At 28.3% G+C, this 17604-nt stretch overlaps 3 protein-coding genes across 12 annotated transcripts in view; 2 read left to right on the top strand and 1 right to left on the bottom strand.

The window, feature by feature from the left end:
• Window positions 1–1304, bottom strand: part of LOC111682682 (serine-rich adhesin for platelets) — a 33028-nt gene extending 31724 nt beyond the window's left edge. For both annotated transcript variants that reach the window (XM_046951717.1, XM_046951718.1), the window contains exon 1: window positions 1165–1304. The gene's annotated coding sequence lies outside the window, so the exon portion shown is untranslated. The remainder of the gene's footprint in view (window positions 1–1164) is intronic.
• A 2217-nt stretch (window positions 1305–3521) lies between these two features.
• Window positions 3522–8090, top strand: LOC111682697 (interaptin). 2 transcript variants are annotated; one of them, XM_046951706.1, is made up of 5 exons: window positions 3522–3752; window positions 3813–5469; window positions 5530–7400; window positions 7467–7589; window positions 7650–8090. In XM_046951706.1, exons 2-5 carry the CDS (start codon window positions 3852–3854, stop codon window positions 7902–7904), a joined length of 3867 nt encoding a protein of 1288 aa, XP_046807662.1. In that variant the 5' UTR covers window positions 3522–3752; window positions 3813–3851; the 3' UTR covers window positions 7905–8090. The 2 variants fall into 2 exon arrangements, with proteins under 2 accessions (XP_046807662.1, XP_023300459.2); XM_023444691.2 differs by having other exon boundaries at window positions 3522–5469; window positions 7650–8089.
• A 1682-nt stretch (window positions 8091–9772) lies between these two features.
• The window catches only part of LOC111682683 (rho-related BTB domain-containing protein 2), a 62982-nt gene continuing 55150 nt past the window's right edge, over window positions 9773–17604 (top strand). For 3 of the 8 annotated variants that reach the window (XR_006940998.1, XM_046951712.1, XM_046951713.1), the window contains exons 1-11: window positions 9922–10105; window positions 12401–12650; window positions 12755–12858; window positions 13296–13493; window positions 13556–14003; window positions 14074–14159; window positions 14243–14501; window positions 14873–14986; window positions 15052–15222; window positions 15290–15532; window positions 15604–15868. Coding sequence is in view for 7 of the 8 variants with exons in the window: in XM_046951712.1 (XP_046807668.1) it covers window positions 12471–12650; window positions 12755–12858; window positions 13296–13493; window positions 13556–14003; window positions 14074–14159; window positions 14243–14501; window positions 14873–14986; window positions 15052–15222; window positions 15290–15532; window positions 15604–15868 (2068 nt within the window). In the remaining variant the exon portion in view is untranslated. The other 5 variants (XM_046951708.1, XM_046951711.1, XM_046951707.1 and 2 more) reach the window with 5 other exon arrangements.

Here is a 17604-nt window from a genome sequence, read left to right as displayed (position 1 = left end):
CTAGTTCAGTTCTAGTTCAGTTCTAGTTCAGTTCTAGTTCAGTTCTAGTTCAGTTCTAGTTCAGTTCTAGTTCAGTTCTAATTCAGTTCTAGTTCAGTTCTAGTTCTTCTTTTTCATTTAATTAAAAATATTCCTCATGCATTTTAATTTTAAATGGTACATGGCGTATGAGTAATATTTAATTTGTAAGAAAATTAATTGTTAAGTATACGCTAAAGAATTACTCGTCTTGAAGTCAGATTTGTTAAATTTTTAGAAAAAAGTAGAATTTTGCATGACAATGATGAAAATTGAAACTTGTTCCATTCAAGGACACAATTAATTTTTATTTAAATATTTGTTAACTATTTATAACTCTCTCCAGGGGGCAATTGCGTAGTTTGATGCCAAAGATACATACATATGTATTTTTTTTTTTTTGAAAGAATCTCAAAATTTCAAAATAATTTCCCTTTAGAAACGAATTACAAAATAATTTCCCAGATGTAATACATTAAGGATTATATTTTAGTATAATGCAGTAACTTGTTTGAATAATTTTTAATTGAAATATTATCCTGTTTCAACAAGTAAGATGATTCTTATAAAATTAAAATTTTTTGTTACATTTACTCTGACAAATTTGTATGTCTGGTAAAGTCTGATTTATATTAACGTTTTTTTAATAACTGCTTGTAACGAATTGCAAGTGCCGTCGCTTAAATAAAAATCTTAAATTTAATTTTCAAGCTAGTAGTTTTTTTAAATTTAATTTATAAGAATTTTTTAATTTTTTTTTTTCAAATTTTTGAAATATTTATAACTTAATGTTTAACACTGTTGCTTTAGATTTTATTCAATATCCTTTTCAAAAGAAAAAGTAATCCTTCAAACAATACAGGTTGCTCAAATTTCAAGTTATGGGTATTATCGATTGGTTATGCTTTTGTTCGTTTTCTTTTTATTATTTAAATTCAATTTTTTTCCTTTTCATATATTTGATGTTTTTTATAACGATTTTATTTGTAACAGTTCTTTTTTGTATGTTATATTGCTTTCATTTCTTTTTTTTTCTCATAAACGCAATATTTCCGCACACGCACACTTACGCAGTTAAACACTAATACTCATGCATATATAAAATATTACATATATGTAGGTATATTTGTATATACATTAACTTACAAACTCAATAACATGTAAAACTATTATCCAGTAATATAAACATTTTTAAATTGGTCATTTCAATAAATTTTATTTATTTTTCCTTTTTAAGATTTTTTTCTACTAAATTTCTTTATGTTTTAAAATATTTCAGCAACTTTTTTACATATTTTCTTTAGTTTTTTTTCTAGACTTTTTAATTACTTTATAAATTATTAATTTTTTCATTAATTTTAAACATTAAACAGCCGTTACAATTTGTTTTTACTACGTCTTTCGTTTCTAATCAAAAAAGCGTCTTGAATTCAGGAGTGTAAGCAACAAACTGTTGTTTTGAGCAGAAGTTCTGTTTCACTTAAGTCCCAATAATTTTCCCGTTAACCAAACACTTAAACAATTTAAACAAGAAAAAAAAGAAACTACTAAAAGCTTTTGTACTCGCACGTTGCTTGGTTGGCTGCTAAAGGGAAACACACATACACACTCTTGCAAAAGCTATTGTTAACATTTATCCTGCATTTAAGGAAGGTTAGTTATAAAGAGAAAAGAGCGAGAGAGTCTGAAACTAACTGTATTTCTCTGGTATAAGAGTTTTCTTTAATGTTTTTTCACTACACTGTTAAAATAATTTACAAAATAACTGTTATTTGGTTTATCTTTACCTTTAACTTGTAGTTATGTATGTGTGTGTGTTCTTGTTTTTATTACTGTTTCTTAAGGCAATTGTTGCTTTTACTATTCGTTTGTGCTTATTAGTCGTCTTATTTAATGCTCCAGAGTAAAACTATATGTCATTTTTTCCTTCTTTATGTTCTTTTCGTTCCTCCAACAGCAGTCTTAATAGAATTTTTCTTGTTTTTGTTGTTTTTCTTTTATTATTAAGCATCAATGATGTGGTTTTAGGTTTGGTACGTGTTTGCCATATTAATCTTGTTAAATTCATTTAAATTGTCTCATCTCTCACATTTGTTTGGTTCTTATTAAAACACTAAGAGTAGTAAAGTGTTAGAGTTGGAGCAATATTCCTTAAACAAATTGATTATTTGTTGCTGGTGGATAATGCCGAATAAAAGGAAATTTGTACTTAACTATGGAAAAGCACCTTTTAAAAGAATAGTAACTGTGGGGTAAATCTAAACGAAATATTAATTGATTTTTAAAATAAACATTATAAAAAATTGAAGAAACTAAAAATGTTGATGTTTCAAAAAGTTGCATATTTCAACATTATTTAAAGAAAGATAGACATTTTTATTAGTTAAATAGATAGATAGATAGATAGATAGATAGATAGATAGATAGATAGATAGATAGATAGATAGATAGATAGATAGATAGATAGATAGATAGATAGATAGATAGATAGATAGATAGATAGATAGATAGATAGATAGATAGATAGATAGATAGATAGATAGATAGATATAGATAGATAGTTAATTAGTTAATAAGTTAGCAAGTTCAAAAATCTCCGAAAATTTTCAAAATCTAAAAAAAAAACTTCATAGAAAATTTTTAAAAAGTTATACAAAATTTTTATTTAACATAAATAGATTATTTTAGAGCTTTCCAAATTTGTAAAATATTTCTATTATAAGTTATTAATATCAATAACTTTTAAATGTCGATAGGTGTTCTAAAAATGTTCTAATATATCCGAAATTTGACTCCAAATAGTTGAAAAATTGTGTTTTAAAGAAAATATAACTTACAGTAAAAAATAAAAATTTCAGTTGTGGATTCTATATGAACTTAACTTTTAAACATATCAGTTATGTAAAATTTTTTTCCTATAATAAAAAAATCTGGTCTAAAAAGTCACTTAAAGTTTGGCGTCAGATGTCGCATTCATATCGTATAACAAAAAAATCTTGTCCAAAATGTCGCTACTTTTACGTTTGATGTTAGATGTCGCCATCATAATATGTGTTTAATTTTTCAGCACTATTGTGAATGATATGTTTTGTGCTACTCATTTATTTATACTGTGATTGTTTCAATACCATATTATTTTATTGCGTACACAACAGGAACTGCTGATATTATTCGGCGGCTGGCATCATGTAATTTTTTTTGCAAGTCGTAAGGCCGCAGACTTCTTGCAGCTCAAAAGCATAAGCCGGCTTAAACGGCAAAAAATGCCACACAATATTGTGCTAATAATAAAATAACAAAAACACTAAATTATTAAACATTAATAAAAAATTAATAAACATTTATAAAGTCAATTTCTGAAGAAAAGTTGAGGCTACAATTTAGCCACCGTCGATATTTTCAATAATAAGCTGCGACCGCCGATCGAAAATGTTTACGCCGCCGCCTATCATTTTGCATCGGCTTGTATCTCTGTTGCACAAATGTCAACTAGTTTGACATGTTATTGAAGAGAAAAGGAGAAAAAAAGAAAAACAATAGAATTGTTAAGAAAAATACCATTTTCACTCAGGAAAAATGTAAAATACTAATAAATAAAACAAATATTTAAATCAATACATGTGTTTTAAGTAAACAAAAATATAAAATCGTGTAATATTAATAACAAGTTCAACAACTAAAGAGCTAAAAGAAGATTTTAAAAGTGATTTAACAAGTGCTGTCTGTTTGTAAGCGTAGGTTTATGAGATCATACAACAAAAATAATTTAATAATACAGAAATTATCAATGTTAGTGAACAGTTTGTAAAAAACATGAATTTTTATACAAAATAATGGATTTCGAGGCAGACGATTTACAAGGCCTGCCGGCCTCAAGGCGGCGAACATTTTCCAATGCCTCCCAACAGTCTCAGCTAAGTTCTAAGCAAAACTTTCCCCTGATGACCAGCGATTCTGGCCTCTACACCTGCAGTTCTAATGCAAGTGATTGCAGTTTGCCAATGGAGTCCGATACAGATTCCTCGCTTCCAAGCAGTAAACTAAAACTGCTAAAAAATGAAAGACTGCAATTGGCCTTGCAAGATGTGCGCAAATTACGCAGTGAATTGGAAAGATTAACCAAGTCCGAACAATGGTATAAACAAGAGCTAAGGCAACAGAAGACAACACGTCTGGAGGATTTAGAAAGGATATATACACAAGAAAGGAAATTTATGCAAGAAAATCAACGTCTGCAAAAGGAATGTGTAAGACTGTATGAAAAGTGCAATGAATTGGAAAGGGAACTAGAAAAACAAAATCAGGAGAACAGTAGTAATCAGCCTAAGCAACATATGTTAGAGGAGGAAGATGTTGCAGAGGAAAATATACTTAAATTTGAAAAGGAGCAACATATGGCTTTGATAAAAGATCAACAGCAATTGATTTCGGTTTTACGCAAACAAAAACGTTCTTTGCTGGAAGATTTAAGATGCTTAACCGTAGAAAAGGATGAAAAAGTAATGGAACTACAGCGTCTTTTGGCTGATCTAGAGTTTGATAATAAACTTATTACCAAAAAATGCACACAATTTGCCAAGGAGCGTAATTTATTGGAAAACAATTTAAAACAAACTGACTGCAAATTAACAGGCACTTTGGAAGAAAAAATGAATTTACAAAAGTCCATAGTAGAACTCAAAGAACAATTAGTTATACAAAAGGAACTGCTTAAGCTTAAAGAATCGGAGATAGAAAACATACAACAGCACTATACAAATAAGATACAGGAGGAAGAAGATATGGAACAAGTACATAATCTAAGTATAAAATACCAGGAGGAAATCAATTCTAAAACCTTAGAAATCATTAATTTAAAAGAAAGACTACAAGAAATGCAAGATGAAATGGAGAATATGCAGCAATTACAGCAACAAAATGAACTGCAACAAAGACAAATAGAACAACTAAACTACAGTCTAGAAGCCTATCGTTTAGAGCTGCAAGAGCTCAAGACTTCAGAGCAAGATAAAAATAAACAACTTCAGGATTTACACCAGACCATGGATGATTTGATTAAAGATAAAAATAAGATTTTCAAAACCACCGTGGAACAACAAAATGATTTATTGAGATTAAAACAAGCTTTAAAAACTACCCAAGAGCAGTATGAACAAGTACAAGAATTATATAAAAACACACAATTTCAACTCGAATTATTAGAATTAGAACATGGAAAAGTTAAATTTCAAAACGAACGTGATAGACAGGAAATAGAACATTTAAGAAATAAACTAAAACAGTACTTACAACAAACCGCAGAATTGAGTAATAAATTGCAATTACTGGAGCAGGAAATGGTTAGAGTTTTAAAGGAAAACTCACAACTTAAACAAGAATCGCAGGAAATGAAGAAACAGGTTAAGGAACAAGAGATTTTGTTGAAGGAGATGGAAGAAATTAAACTACAGGGTAAGAATTAAAAAATAAACCTATAAATATGATTATTACATTTTGCTTTTCATGTAACAGATTTAACTGGAAATAAGGCTTATAAAGGATTTAAACATCAAGAGAATGTATTAACACAGACGCAAGAAATTGATAAATCTTCTGCAGATCAAGATTTCATAGAATTGCAACTACAGTGTGAAAAACTTCAAGCAAAACTTGATTTTATTCAACAGCATCAAACGCAAACAGAAAATCATGTTATTTTGCAAACACTAAATGATTTTGTAAATCAAGTTGCTAATGTACAGAAGGAAGAGGAAATTATAGTGACAAATTCTTGTCTGGCAAATGATAATCTTGAAAAAGAGTCAGATTTTGTAAAATTATCTCTACAAAGCAATAAACTACAAGAAAATCTGAATAAACTTAATGACTTCCTACAGGAAAAGCAACAATTAGTTGGTCATCTAGATAAATTACAAGAATCCAATAAAGGCTTGGAAAAACTAGTCAAAGAGAATGAAATTCTTAAGCAAAAACTAAGCGAAACGGAAACCGAAGCCTGCTCACTGCAAATAAAACAAGATATCAATGAAAGAACACAAAAATATACTCTGATAGAGGAAAATCTTGAGGAACATAAACTAAAAGTAAAAGCCCTACAAGATCAACTATTGGAAAATGATGCAAAACTTTATAAAATGCAAAGAAAATTTGATGCATTAAAGCAGGCTGATGTTAAACTAGAAGAATTCGAAAAGGAAAATAAAAAACTAAAAGAACAATTAAGACAAGAACTAGAAAGTAAGACTGATTTAAATAAAAAATTGCAACAGGAAAAGGAAAGCATATTAGAATTAAAAAATTGTTTAGATGAAATAAAAATGAAACAGAAACTTACCAAACATCAAGCCATACAATGTAATTTGCAGGAAGATACTAAGGAATCCCACAATGAAGTTCAGGAGCTAAAAGAACATGTTCTAAAGCTACAACAACAACAGCAAATGTTCTTAGAACAAGAAACCCATAAAAAAGAAGAACGTTTGCATTTCTTACATAAAATGTTGGAATTGCAAAATAATAAAATGCATAATCTACAACAGCAACAACAAGATTGGCAGGAGATGTTAACTTCTCTTAATACAGCCCAAGATTTAGAGGAAAAAACACGTAAAGAATTAGAATTAAAACGTTTAGAATTAGAAGAACTAAATCAAGTTTTTGCCGAACAAAACGAAGAACTAAGAAAATTAGAAGAATTTACCACGTTATTAGAACTAAAAAGACAACAAGAAAAAGAACAACTTAAACTAACATTCCAACAGGAAATCAATGTGATGAAACAGCACTTGCAACAGTGTCAGCAAGAAATTAAACAGCAAAAATTGATTAATTTGCAACTAGAAGAACGTAACGAAAGATTCCAATTGAACATAAACGAAGATTATGCCACAGAAGTGGCGGAATATAAAAAAGAGATACGAGAATTAAAATCTAGAGTAAGTAGAATTATGAAGGAAAAAGAGGACTTAAAGGAACAGCTTATGGAAGTGGAAAAACAAACCAAACAACTTAAAGATAATAAAAGAGAGGCGATTCTAATGCCCGAGCTAAGTTTAGTTAAGTTAACGGAAATGTCTGTGGAGAATACCATAGAAACGGTGGAGGTTTTAAAAGAAACTATCAGTGAAGATCATTTACGTATTTTGACTAAAGTACTGGAGGCAGAATATCAACGTAAAATGCAAAGATATGATGAGCATATACATTCTTTGTTAAGTAATCTTAAAAGTCTTAAGAAATCCCTTAAGGCCAATGAAGAAAAGACAGCTTTACTAAGTGAAGAACAGCTTAAAACTAAGGAGGAGTTAATAGAATTGCAAAAGACCAAAAGAAGTTTAGAGGATATGCGTTTGAAATATGAACAAAGTCAAGATACTATAAAAGTAAGTTATCCCCAAATAAAAAAATTTTTTTACGAAAACATAATGTTAATTTCTAATTTTTTAAAGGAATTAAAACAATCTTTGGCGTTTGAACGCAAGAAATTTGAATTATCCGACATAGGCAAATCATCCCAAACTAATGGCACCACCACCTATGAGGTCTCCAATCTCATAGATGATTACAAAAAGGTAAGAAAATAATTTGTTTATAATTTGAATTTTTCTTTTAATTATATCATTGTATTCTAGTTAATACAACAATCAGCTTTGGTCACTAAACGACCATCGACCAGTGCAATTTTGGATTTAATTCAACGTAGCAATCAATGTGTGCCAAATTTACACAAACTAGAAACAAACGTAGATGGTTTACGTTCTGAATTACAGAACTTTTTAACTTCTTATAATCACAAAATGTCCACTAACTCTTTAATAGCAGCAGCTTCTTTAAACGTGCCTCCTTCACTGATGGATGAATTAAGGGCAGCCTCCGAAGGATTTTAAATTTTAGTTTTTTTTTAATTTAAAATTGAAGACTTGCCCTCTTTCTTTTTTTCAAGAAAAAGCAACCATTTTAGTCAAACTATTTATTTTTTATGTAATTATTGTTTAATTTATTTAAATTGTTTACTGTTTTCAATATTTGTTTATTTTGTATTTTTTTCGTTTACTAGAGCAACGTTTATTTTTTGCACAAATCTTTTTTTTTAGCAATATTATTTTTTAAATTGTACATTTTTCTTTTTTGTATTATTGTGTTCCGAAAAACGAACATTTATTGTAAAAAAAATAATGAAAAATCTTAAATAAAAGTAAAATCTTAAATAAAAGTAAAATGTTTGCATATAAAAATTAACGGTAAAAATTAACGGTAACGGTAAAAATTAACGGTAACGGTATGTTTAAGGTTAAGTTAAAAAGTGTAAACTGTGGCAACCTTTCTGATGTCATTTAAAATTTGTAATTTCCAAAACAATATTTTCGTTTAACATATGTTTTGGTAAAAATTCTAAAAACTTTATTTTTAATAATATATTTTTTTCTGTGTTGCTATTGTTGACAGTTTCGAAGTGTGGCAGCTTTACATCATGCGAATTTCATGTGATTTGTTACAGAGCTGTAAATACTGTTACCAGATGATACTTTTATGTATCAAAAGTACGTTTTCTAAAAAAGCATATAAAGAAAAGTATGTGGAACGGATTTTTCAGATTTTATGTTTACTTTACGACATAGAGCTAATGTAACAAATTGAGTCCATAATTTCACTGAATGCTACAAAATCTTCTCGACTTTTGTCATATTAAAGTTTGTAAAAGAACTACATGCTCATTTTTATCTTAATTTTCCGAAACTATAAAGTATATATAGGTTGCAAAAACGATTAAGCGATGTCTGTATGTTTCCTGAACATAATTTTCTAAAGACCTTAGATGTCTTTGGTATCCAAATGTTTAATAATTGTAGCAGACATGTTTTCGTAAAGTTTGCTATTGAAAATCAGCAAAGTCGCTGCATAAAAATCGGTGGTATGAGGACTTTTAAAAAATTAATGATTTTTCCACAATTTTGAATCTTTTGTTCGATAGGTATATCAAAAGAAATATACATTCGAAATACCATTCAATTGTTATGTATTAGGGTTCTATAGTTGAAACGAAAAGTCGACTTTTTGCATTTTATGAAAAGTCAACTTTTCGACTTTTTGCATTTAGTTAAAAGTCGACTTTTCGACTTTTTTCATTTAATTAAAAGTAGATTTTTCGACTTTTAATATTTTATAAAAAGTCTTCTCCGACTTTTTTCGACTTTTTCCGACTTTTTGACTTTTTTCGACTTTTCGACTTTTTTCGACTTTTTCCGACTTTTTCCGATTTTTTCGACTTTTTCCGACTTTTCGACTTTTTCCGACTTTTTTCGACTCTTTCTGACTTTTCGACTTTTATATACAAAGTCGTCTTTTCGACTTTTTTCATAGACGATAGTCGAGTTATTGACTTTTTTGGAACAAAATAGTCGACTTCGACTTTTCGACTTTTTTCGACAAAAAGTCGATTGTTCGATTATTCGAAAGTCGATTTATAGAACCCTGTTATGTATCATTTCTAGGTGAATATTCAATTTTATTAAAAAAGTTTAAGAACAAATTTTCAATTATCTTTTTCCCCTTTTTTAAATCGTTCATTTACCCAACACAATTGCATTTTTTTTTTTGCAAATCACATAAAGTACCAACTAATGCAACGCCCCAACCCGAAAAAAGTACCACTTCCACCTGATATTTTGTTGTATTCTCTCGCATTTTTCTTTTGTGTACTGGAATGAAATGACGTTTTATCATCTCTGGTTTGGAACAAAAGTGAATAAAAATACAAAAAAGTGTTTCTTTTTTAATCAGAATTGTTGAACAAAAGAAAAAAGTTCATTCTAGTAGAAGAAAAGCTGCATTTGTGAAAAATTATTAAAATAAATAATAAAAAAAAAACAAACAATAATTGTCACAAGTGAGAAAATTTGCTAAATTAATTAAATATCATTAAAGATTTATAATTAAATGTACTTTAAAAATGCCTTTTGTTAATAAAAAATCTAAAAAGGAAAAATACTTTGAAGTTCAAATACAGTAGATGGAGAAAATCAATAAAGACTACGATACAAGGAAAAATTCAAAGTAGAAAAAAAACAACAACACACAGCAACAAAAAGTTAATAATAATTTTATATTGTTTGCTTTATTATAGAGTGAAAAAAACAACAATAATAACAAATATTTAAATAATATATAAATAAATAAATATAAAAAAGAAACAAACACGCGAATAAAAGAAGTTATTTAGCAGTTAAATTAATAAGTTTGCTTTTTCATTCTTTCTCCTGTTGTTGCTGTTCCTCTTTAAAGTAAAAAAGTGCAACAAAGTATTAGTTTATTGTGTAAATTTACAAAGTAATATAATTAGCAACAATTTATTTTAAATATTACTGAGAGAAACGAAAAAATCAACTTATAAAAAAATTAAAATTTAATTAAAAACATACGCCTGACTTGTTGTTTTTGTTTCCAGTGTAAAGAAAAAATAACAAAACATGTTTTTATAGGCTTGTGCTTGCTGTTTGTTGTTTTTATAATTTTATTTACTGTTGTTTTTTCTGTGTATGTTTTTGTTTTTGTTGTTGTTGTTTTTCTTTCGTTGCTCTCATTAAAGACTCATTAATTGACTTTCTTTACGTGCGTTTTATCAGGAAATAATTTTATATAAATTTATGTTTATTACTTTTTTTATTTTGTTAAAAAAAATATCGGTCATATTTGGTTAATTATTAAAGAAAAAGAGAATTCAATTCGTTGCCCAGATTAAATGTTTTTTTTTTTAATTTTGGAAAAATTTATGGCCTTTTGTTAAAGTGTAAAATTTATGTTTTTGTTTTCATTATTTTTTAAATTTAAACTTAAAATTTTAATAAATTATTTGGTTTTATCAAATTACTGGAAATTTTGAAAATATTTAACCTATGATGATCTCATTTGGATTTATAGTACCTAGTTTTTAAATAGGTATTTAACTTAAAAGTGTAAAGGGGTTTTTGAAGAAACTCACCCTTCATCTTTACTCCTAAAAGCTGCTGGTTTATACAGGAACTAAATTTATATCCTGTATTAAAGCTAGCAGGTTTATTTTGTTTTTACATTTTCTTCTTTAAAATGTGATTCATGCATTTTTGTCTTTTTTTATACTAGATAGGTCTTTGGACCCTCGTGTGTGTTCTAGAAAAAGCAACACCCTTAATAGTTGCAGTGATTTTAAAGTATTAAATTTGTAATAAAATAATAAATAAAACGAATGTCATCATATTTAAGCTTAACCAAAAGTGATTTATACAATTTTGTTCAACAACTTATTATTTTTTTCAATATTTCTGTGGATTTAACATTCAGACAGGACCAAACTAAGGTACAAACTGTAGGCGTTCCCAAGACAATTAGATCCGCTTCTGAAAGACCCGATTCTCAATCGGTCGAAACTTACCAACTCAGCAACAGCTGTATCAAACGGAAGTTTTTTCCCCAGGGAAGACAATCCAGTTACAGCCAACCTGTTACAACAACAAACTATAGGCTAAATGACTTTCTAAACTAAAGACTATACTAGAGATTATAATATAGTCCAAAGTGTAGATTATATTGAAGTCCAGGAATAAAATTAAACTAAGACCATTTTATAGCCCTAAGTCCAGACTAAAGCTTTTGATACAGTCTATACTAGTCCATAATAGAGACTAGACAATTGTTCAAACTGTAAACTATAAACTAGGATATATATGTACCTTTTCATAGTATTTTGTTCAAACTGAAAAATAGACTATAGTTCAGCATATAGACTAGACTTTAATATAGACTAAAGTCTAGACTACAGTCTATATATTAATTTATACTAAAATATTTCGTAGTCCAGGTTGTAGTCTAGGCTATACACTAAACTGTACTTGCATGTCCTAGACTATAAGTTCGGTTTTAGGCTCGACTAATACAGTCTTTTACTAGACGTTACAACAAACTATTCATTAGAATATACATATGAAGTATGTAAAAAGTTCATAATATACACTTGACTATAGGCCAGACAATAGACTAGAAAATAGTTCAAATTATAGACATAACTATAGTCCAACATAACATTAAGTATTTAAATAAATTTTAGCCACAAATTAAATAGAAAACAACCTTAATTTCTAAAATGCTTCTAATTTTTATTATAAGTTTTTTTTTTTTTAAACAATTTTAATTGTTATTGCATGAATTCCCTGCAATCTGCAATATATAAATCAATAATGCGGCCAAGAATTATTTCAAAAAAATATCACATGCTTTATTATATATAATACATATAATACTTATTATATTGCTTTATTATAACAAAAAAAAAGAACTTAGTAAAAAATCTACATATTAAATAATTAAACTTATAAACCCTTTTTATATATTTCTCTCTATCTAATTGTAGGTAGAAAACAACAAGAGCAAAAAAAAAGCATTAGTAGAATAAATAGTATTTTGCATTTACCAATGGAAACATGGATAACGAACAACCACATCAGGAACTTGTTAAGTGTGTCCTTGTTGGCGATACAGCCGTAGGCAAAACGCGATTAATATGTGCTCGTGCATGCAATAAACATGTTTCCCTTTCACAATTATTATCCACTCATGTGCCCACTGTATGGGCTATAGACCAATATCGTATATATAAAGATGTAAGTAAGATGTAAAAGATGCTGTTCATTCGAGATGTTGTAAACTTGTAATAGAAATATTGATTTAGTTTATGAACTAATGTATGTTTTTTTCTATCTTAAAGGTACTTGAACGCTCATGGGAGGTAGTTGATGGTGTCAATGTATCTTTACGTCTTTGGGACACATTCGGTGATCATGATAAAGATAGACGTTTTGCTTATGGACGGTATGTTAATGTTTTATATTCAAGAAAATAATATTATAAAAACTTTAACCTCGTGATTTTTGCTCAAGAAAATCCTTTATGTTTGATATTTTATAAAACAATAATCTTAATTTTAATCTTTGTTTATTTGTCTTTATTTTATTTGCTAAACACATTGTTTTTAATTTTATTATACAAAGATAAAATAAAATCATAATCTTTAGCAGCTATTAAAGACAAAGATAAGAAAGAAGATAAAAATACAAAATATTAAGTTAAAAATAACAACGTAATTGAACTGGAAAAGTAAATATTTTCTTAAAATGTTTACAATTGCAGTTTACATATTAATAGTCATGTTATTTACTCTAAACATCAGTTAATTTATTATCTAGCAAAGGCACCGCCTAAAAAGTTTAACACTTTTAATTAACTTTTTATTTATTTTTGTATTTTAGGTCTGATGTTGTTTTGCTGTGTTTTTCCATTGCCAGTCCCATTTCCTTAAGGAATTGCAAAGCCATGTGGTATCCGGAAATCAGAAGATTTTGTCCTGATGTTCCAGTTATATTGGTGGGCTGTAAAAACGATTTACGTTATATGTATCGTGATGAGACCTATCTCTCTTATTTTGGTGAGAGAAGTACATTTGTCAGGTAGGGTTTTAAACAAATTATATGGCAAAGAATTATTTTTATAAAATATTTATATTTTCAAGAGCTGCTCTCAAAAGTGATTTGGTAATGCCAGATGAGGCCCGTGCCGTGGCCCGGGAACTTGGTGTTTCCTATTACGAAGCCAGCGTCTTTACCTATTTTGGTGTTAATGAAGTGTTTGAAAATGCCATACGTTCTGCTTTAATTGCCCGACGACAACAACGTTTTTGGATGACAAATCTTAAAAAAGTTCAAAAACCTTTGCTGCAGGCCCCATTTCGTCCCCCCAAACCGCCACCACCCGAAATGACCGTAGTGGTGGGTAATTTTCGCCAGGATATGTATAACATGTTTTTGGCTCAAAACTATACCGATCTTATATTGGTTGTTGGCACAATAAAATTTCCCGTACACAAATTTATGCTTGCTGCTGCTTCTAATGTTTTCAATCGTATTCTAAATACGGAAATTACCGATATGGGCGGACGCAGTAGCAGTGAGTCGAGTATGGTAGGATTAATGCATATTAATAATTTTAAAATTTATTTGTGCTTATAGTTTTGCAAACATTTACCTTTAGATAAGTTCAACATTTGGTGAGGCAACAACGGCTGATTTTAACGATGACACCGAGTGCCTGATACGTAATGAATCTCGTGCACAAAGGTTTTTTATTTGTTCTACATAAATATTCAATCCTAACACTTGCTTTTTTCTAATCACATTTTATGGTTTTGTTTATCTCTTAGAATGTGGGAGCAAATTAAACGCCGTTCCAGTTATCAAGCTTTGCCTTTGATTGAGGCCAAAAAACCAAGTGAACTTTATAAGGATTTACATCATCCGGTCTTTCAGAATATACGCATAGTACAGGTGGACAATGGTCGTGGCAATTTGATTAATCAAACTATTATAACTTTAACAAAGATTATAACTACTCAAGCTTTGCATCAATGTCTTAAATTTATTTATACTGGCACTATTGAAAAAGAATTGAATAATATACAGGTGAGTTATTTGCACGTTTAAAAAGTTAGAATTCTATTCTGGATTAAAGTCTTGCAGACCGATTTATTGTCTAGTTTATAGTATTTTCTATAGTCTTCACTAAAGTTTGGTTTATATTGTATCCCATAGTCTTGTGCAATAGTTTGGTCTATAGCCTGGACTATAGTTTGTTCTATTGTGTGCTTTTTAATCTGGTTTATAGTCTAGTCTATAGTCTGGACTAGTCTTGTTTATAGTCTGGTTTATAAACTGGCCCTTTGTCTACAGTCTATCCTATAGTCCATCCATACTATAGCTACAGTATGGACAATAGCTTAGTCTATTTTCTGTTACAATGTTTGATTTCTTATATATTTTTTTTTCCTTTTTAGGATATTGAACAAGCTGCCGATTTGCTGGAACTGCCTCAATTAACACAATTGCTTACCAAGACACAAAATAACGCACCCAGCATTAATGATGATCCTAGTTCTCATATATGTCTTGTAAGTTTCCATAAGTTTACATCATTATTAAGGAAATTAAAAAAAAACCCTAAATTCTCTTCTAGAGTATTAAAGAAAATATGGAAAAACATTGCATGGGTGATGGTTGCTTTAGTGATATTACTTTTGAATTGGACGATGGACAAATGAAAGCACATCGTGCCATATTGGTGGCACGTTGTGATGTAATGCGTGCCATGTTGGCTGGTGATTTTCGTGAGGCACACTCTAGTGTGGTAAATATTTAATGACAGAGAATTTACTAAATACTAAAATAATTATTGTTTTTGTAACTTAATTTAGATTGTATTTCCTGGCGTGACTATTTATACATTCCATAAATTACTTTGCTATTTATATACCGATGAAATACCACATATTTCGGCTGCTAAATGTTTAAACCTTTTGGAACTAGCCAATCGTTTATGTCTGCCACGTTTATTAAATTTAGTCGAGTGTCGTGTTATAGAGGATCTCACCATGATTTCACAAAAAGAAACCAATGAAACTGTAGATCATTGTCTTAAGCTTTTAGAGCCTGTAAAGGTGGATATACTTTTATTCATATATATTTAATTTAAAAAATTTTATTTATTGATTTTTATTTCCCTTTAAAGCTGCACAATGCCGATCAATTGGCCGAATGGTGTATGTCATATTTATGCGTTAACTACAATGTCATTTGCCGGCATTCAATTAAAGGCCTTCGAGCTTTGCATCAAGATAATCAAGAGTATTTGCGTGAACATAGATGGCCACCCGTTTGGTATTTAAAAGATTATGATTACTATCAACGTTGCATTAACGAAATGAATAAAGAGTTAAAGAACTCACGTCGAGATTCACGCAGTGATGACGAAGGCTGTCTTTGTTTTACAGGCGGTGAGTAATAACATCTTATTGTTTTTTTTTTCTGTTTTCTGTTTTTTGTTTTCTGTTTTATTTATTTGTTTAAAGAGGGCAACTGTTTGTTTGGTACAATTATTTTCATTCATTTTTATTTTTATGGTCTACGTTTTAAGTTTTATTTTGATATTATTCTTTTTTTTTTGTTTTTTTTATGATAAAACAAATTATTTATTTCTTTTTTGGATAAAAAAAAAGAAGAAAAATGTGTTGTAATCTAATGTTATCGATTTGTTTCTAGTATAAATTAAATATAATACGTATTATAAAAATGGTGGTTTGTATAGAATTTGCACGCACATAAATTAATTTAATATCATCATGCAATTTGCGAATATCTTTTACTTCTCTATATGTACATTTGGAGACATTCGTTTTAAACACGTACGTTTAGCGGGAATTTTAAGTTAAATTTATTGCCCGCTTTGAGAAAAAGAAATACAAACCGATAAAATGTTTTGTCATAATGGGGATTTATGATTGGTTTTACACGTAATAAGTTCGTTAACAGGAAATAAATATTAATTTTGTTGTCTATCAAATGCGAAAAATTTTATTGAAGTTAAGATTTTTATTTTTAGCAATTTTTTTCAACGTTATTTTTCTTTTTTTATATAAAGTAATTGATTTAGAGTTTAGTGGTATTTTCCAAATTTTATACATTTTTTTTATTATTAAATATTATAAACTTAGTTTTTGTCTTATTTTAGGAAATATTAAAATTTTTTTAAAAGTGTTCCAGAAATGTTTGATATAAACATTTCTTTATATTTGAGCAAATTTCCTTGAGAAAGTTTGTAACAAATTAGAAAAAAATGTTTTAAAGAAATTAATTTTTATATTTTTTTTATCGAAATTTGTTAAAAATTTGAAAAATAAGCTAAATTTGTGCAAATTTTCTAGAAAATGTTTGAATTGAGTATTTGTTCAAATTTAGATAAATTTTTATTTTACAATTAATGTAAATTTTCTTAAGAAACTTTTGCTCTAATTTGGGCAAAAATTTTAAGAAGTTTGTACTCAAATTTGAGCAATTTTTCTTTAGAGATTTGTGTAAAACTCTAAGAAAATGTCCAACTTGTACTCAAATTCATGAAATTTTGCCAAAGAAATTTGTATTCGAATTTTTTAAAGAAACTTGAATTGTAATTTGTTCAAATTTGCTAAAGAACTTGTACTTAAATTTAATAAATTTTTCTAAAGAAATTTGTAGTCAAATTTTAGGAAATTTTTTAAAGAAATTTGTACTAAAATGTTTTACGAAACTTGAACTTCAATTTGTGCAAATTTTCTAATAAAACTTCTATCAAAGTTTTTATGCAAATTTTTAAAAGAAGCTTGTACTCGAATTTGAGAAAATTTTCTAAAGAAACTTGTCATTTGAGCAAATTTCAAAAGAAAGTTTTACGAAAATTTTGAGCATATTTTTTAAAATAACTTTATTAAAATTTGTGCAAACTCTCTAAAGAAGCTTGCATTCAAGTAAAAGTAATTTTTTTGAGCAAATTTCAAAATAAAGTTTTTACAAAAATTTTGAACATTTTTTTTAACTTTTATAAAAATTTGTGCAAATTTTATAATGAAGCTTGTTTTCCATTATAAGACATTTTCTGTAAAAACTTGTACTCAAATTTGAGCAAATTTACCACAAATTTCAGCAAATTTTCTCAAAAAAGAAATTTTTACTTAATTGTATCAAATTTTCCAAAGAA

The sequence above is a fragment of the Lucilia cuprina genome, chromosome 5, assembly GCF_022045245.1.
Source record: "Lucilia cuprina isolate Lc7/37 chromosome 5, ASM2204524v1, whole genome shotgun sequence".
Lineage (NCBI taxonomy): Eukaryota > Metazoa > Arthropoda > Insecta > Diptera > Calliphoridae > Lucilia > Lucilia cuprina.
Note: the sequence above shows the minus strand (reverse complement) of the source record. Positions and strands in the feature narration are given on the sequence as shown.